Source organism: Lactuca virosa, chromosome 2 (assembly GCF_052849685.1).
Source record: "Lactuca virosa cultivar CGN04683 chromosome 2, Lactuca_virosa_CGN04683_v6, whole genome shotgun sequence".
NCBI classification, from domain to species: Eukaryota; Viridiplantae; Streptophyta; class Magnoliopsida; order Asterales; family Asteraceae; genus Lactuca; species Lactuca virosa.
This window is the reverse complement of record NC_136427.1, coordinates 263,834,917-263,837,136: the sequence shown is the minus strand read 5'-3', so window position 1 is coordinate 263,837,136 and position 2,220 is coordinate 263,834,917. Positions and strand designations below refer to the sequence as shown.

Sequence of the window (2,220 nt, the reverse complement as noted above, 5' to 3'; positions counted from 1 at the left end):
CCACATATTTTTGTAATTTTCATTTGATAATAATATATAATAATAAAAGGTATAGTTGTTTACTCACTTAAGGAAGATCAAAATTATTACTTTTGGAAAAAGATACTATTTAAAATATTTTAAAATTGTCTATGAAGTTTAAAGTTTATATTAAATTCATAACAAAAATGAAAATCTAATCCTAAAAAATACAATTAAGTAACAAAACAAAATCAGAAATTTATTAAAATTTTACAATATTTTTTGGATTTATCGATAATTTGGGTTTATCGACGATTTAAGATATTTCTTATAATATTTTTTTCAAAAATAATAAAACTCTTTATATTAGATGGGAAAAAGCTAAATCCGCAAATGCTGGGTGAAAGTACAACATTTACAGCAACATGTACACATGCTTATTCTGAATTCCACACTAGAAATCTTTTTCAACACCTTGAATTGGAATATTCGCATCCCTGGACGAAAAATACGGAGGCGGTTTCTGTTATAAATGCCACATGCTCCTCCGTCTCTCCGTAACAACTACCCACCAATCAAACCAACCTAACATGACCGAAGCTCTCAACAACGATTATCAAGTCTGCGAGGAGATCGGCCGAGGTCGCTTCGGGATCGTCTACCGCTGTTACTCCACCGTCTCCGGAGACTCCTTCGCCTGTAAATCCATCGACAAGCGCCTCCTCGCTGACCCAACTGACCGTGAGTGCCTCCAGAAAGAACCTAAAATCCTCCATATTCTCGGCGGAAACTCTAACATCGTCCAGATCCATCGTCTCTACGAGGAAGAAAATTACCTTCACATGATTATTGACCTCTGTGACACTCCTGACCTCTTCGATCGTATATCCAAACGTGCCGAAGGGTTTTCCGAGACCGAAGCGGCTTCGATTTTCTCGCCGTTGATGCTGTCGATTAGTTATTGTCATCGTTTGGGTATTGCGCATCGGGATATTAAGCCGGATAATGTTTTGTTCGATTCTAGAGGGAAGTTGAAGCTGGCGGATTTTGGATCGGCGGAGTGGTTTGGGATGAATGAGAGGCGGACGATGACTGGAGTGGTAGGGACGCCTTACTATGTTGCGCCGGAGGTTTTATCTGGGAGGGAGTACAATGAGAAGGTCGATGTGTGGAGTGCTGGTGTGATTTTGTACATAATGTTGGCTGGAGTTCCTCCGTTTTACGGTGAAACACCGGCTGAGACTTTCGAGGCTGTTTTGCGCGGAAATTTACGGTTCCCTACAAGGATTTTCAGGTCTGTTTCGCCGGAAGCCAAGGATCTGCTGAGGAAGATGTTATGCAAAGATGTTTCCAGAAGATTATCTGCAGAGCAAGTCCTGAGTAAGTCGTAAACCTGATATCTCCTGTTTGTTTCTTCCATAAATCAAACAAACAACAGTATTACATATAATCCAAGTTACCCTAAATCTTGTAAATGTTGTAAATCTTATTTTTACTTTGATTAGAGTTTTGGGAATGGGTATTTGGGTAAATTTCTAAGATTACTTTGGTAAATCCCTCTACAGGGCACCCGTGGGTTGTAAGTGGTGGCGAACCCCGATCTATGGCGGATCTAACCTGAGAAGAAAGCCATTTTCAACTCCTGGCCAGAATCAACAAGCGTTTTTTCATCTGTTGATTTTAATCCGTGATGAGTCAACAGAAAGAAAGAGAGAGAGCGAAAGTTCAATGAATCTTTTAAGTTGAGGAAGTCTGCATTTTCTTTGCCTTTTTTTCTTTTTGTTTTTGGTCTTGTATCAAGATGAATGATCAGAATGAATCATCTAAGTAAAGAGTTTTGTATATATAGTGAAGAGAAAATAGAGAGGCTATGATAAATAAGGCGTTGATGTAAATGTTCATGGCCGATGATGAGAAATCAGAGAGATGATAGATGTAATCCTTTGTTTTCCTTCATCTGGTTTTGTTTGCCCTGGATATGAATAATAGACTTGTAATTCCTATGAACTTGTTGTTGTGAAAGGGATTTGAGGTCTGTTAATTGTTAATGGCGAAATATAAGTTCTTAGATTCCCTACTCTATAAGCAAATTAAAAAATTTTCAATCGGAATCTTGACAATTCAAATGACAAGGGTTTATATTTATTTTTTGGTGAGGTGTGCAGTTGAAACTACAATAATGTTCATGATGCTTATATATTTTATATCATCAAACGCAAAAAAAAAAAAAAAAAAAAAAAAAAATTAATACTTACTTGA

General features: G+C 37.2%; 1 protein-coding gene across 1 annotated transcript; it reads left to right on the top strand.

The window, feature by feature from the left end:
• The first annotated feature begins 475 nt into the window (after positions 1-475).
• Positions 476-1,968, top strand: LOC145160982 (phosphoenolpyruvate carboxylase kinase 2-like). Its single transcript, XM_079080375.1, has 2 exons — positions 476-1,341; positions 1,527-1,968. Exons 1-2 carry the CDS (start codon positions 501-503, stop codon positions 1,580-1,582), a joined length of 897 nt encoding a protein of 298 aa, XP_078936501.1. The 5' UTR covers positions 476-500; the 3' UTR covers positions 1,583-1,968.
• The last annotated feature ends 252 nt before the right edge of the window (positions 1,969-2,220 follow it).